Raw genomic sequence first — 1,513 nt, forward strand, 5'->3', positions numbered from 1 at the left:
ACATGGGTCAGTGCTGGGATTGGCCATGCTGGGTTAATAGTTGGACTGGATGGTCTTAGTGGTCTTCTCCAACCAAAAATATTCTGTGATTCTTCCTGCTGCAATCTAGAAATGTTCCTGCTGTTGGGAGTGCGAAGCAGCACTGCCCACAGTGACAAACAGGATCTCGGTTTCAGCGCCTTGCAAGCATTGGCAGGGTTTCTCAGTGATAGGGGACCTTGCAGATCATCGTGATGTCTCCAGTGTTAAGGTGACTTCCCTGTCCTAACCTGAATATCGAGGTGCTGTGAGACACCCATAGATAGAACATGTAATTATAGTAGCTTGAGCTTGTGTCTTTCAAGTGGGAGGTGAGGATAAATCATGATCACAGTTCTTTTTGGTTCCTTCTTGAAACCTATCTTAGTATTGGCAGTACTTTGGGAGCACTAATATAGCATCAGATCTCCTGCAGTGCTCCAAATCAGGGTTTGTGGAATTAGGGGTTGGTACACAACATCTGTCGGCTGCGAGGCTGGATAAAGTGCAGTCTGCTGAGAGAAGGGGAGTAAGAAACCTAATGAAGTTGTCCAGCCATAAGATGGCCCTTCAGGCGTATCACTAGCATATTATCAGGGAAAAACGGCTGTGTTGGCACTCGTGCTCCAGCTCCTTCAGCACCCTCTGAAGTGTGTGAGGTTATATCCATGGTAATCCAAGTATCATTTAACATTGGCACTGTATGGATAGAGTGGCTCTCCGTTTTGTGTGCCATCTTAGTGCAATTCAGCCTGAAATAACAGAAAATACGCTACTCGCATCACGGAGTTGTGTCCTGGAACCCTTCGACAGCAGTTCATAAGAGTCAGGAATTCTGCATACCTGAATCATGCTTGTTAAAGCATACAAACTTTTTTGAAAGTACTGCTCTTTGGGAAGTTTTGGCTCCGGACTTGCTTCTTTCCAATCAGGATGGCAGAGGTTAAGCATATTATATTTGTTTACCTGATGCTTTTGTGGAACTTGAGGAGATGGGGGTTTCCTGCTCCGAAGAGAGTATAATGCTCTAGTGCTGGGGTTGGGGACAGTTTTACCATTCCATACGAGTGCTTTATATCGCAATGGCTTTTTTAATTCAGGCTGACTAAAAAAAAAGTTGTTCACCTCTTCTAATGATGGTTGAAAGGGTGGGACACTGTCCTCTAGTTGCTCAATCACAACACAAAACTCCATAATGCTTGGGCCACCAAGTTTCCTGTGGCTCTGTTTTCGGTTGTTTTGGGGTTTTTTTAAACAAAACAGGTGATTTGGCTGCAAAAACACCAAGGAGACATGAGGTGAGTCACCTACTCCTGAGGAAGGAGGGTGGTCAGATGCTCGGAGTGGTGAACAAGGAAAATGTCGTGTCTTGATTGATTCCTTCCGTAGCCAGAGAAACAGGATGTCGCATACATCGATTCTTAATCAGTTGGACTGCCTCCAAGAAATACTGATGTCGTCACTCTTCCCAGCAGACAAAACTGTTGGACCCCAC

The 1,513-nt window shown here is 45.2% G+C and overlaps 1 protein-coding gene across 1 annotated transcript in view; it reads left to right on the forward strand.

Moving 5' to 3' along the window:
• The first annotated feature begins 1,311 nt into the window (after positions 1-1,311).
• LOC104510619 (phospholipase DDHD1-like) overlaps positions 1,312-1,513 on the forward strand; it is a 10,831-nt gene continuing 10,629 nt past the window's right edge. The window contains exon 1 of the mRNA XM_010152925.1: positions 1,312-1,316. Within this exon, the coding sequence (XP_010151227.1) occupies positions 1,312-1,316 (5 nt within the window). The remainder of the gene's footprint in view (positions 1,317-1,513) is intronic.

This window comes from Eurypyga helias, unplaced genomic scaffold, assembly GCF_000690775.1.
Source record: "Eurypyga helias isolate BGI_N326 unplaced genomic scaffold, ASM69077v1 scaffold33195, whole genome shotgun sequence".
NCBI lineage: Eukaryota > Metazoa > Chordata > Aves > Eurypygiformes > Eurypygidae > Eurypyga > Eurypyga helias.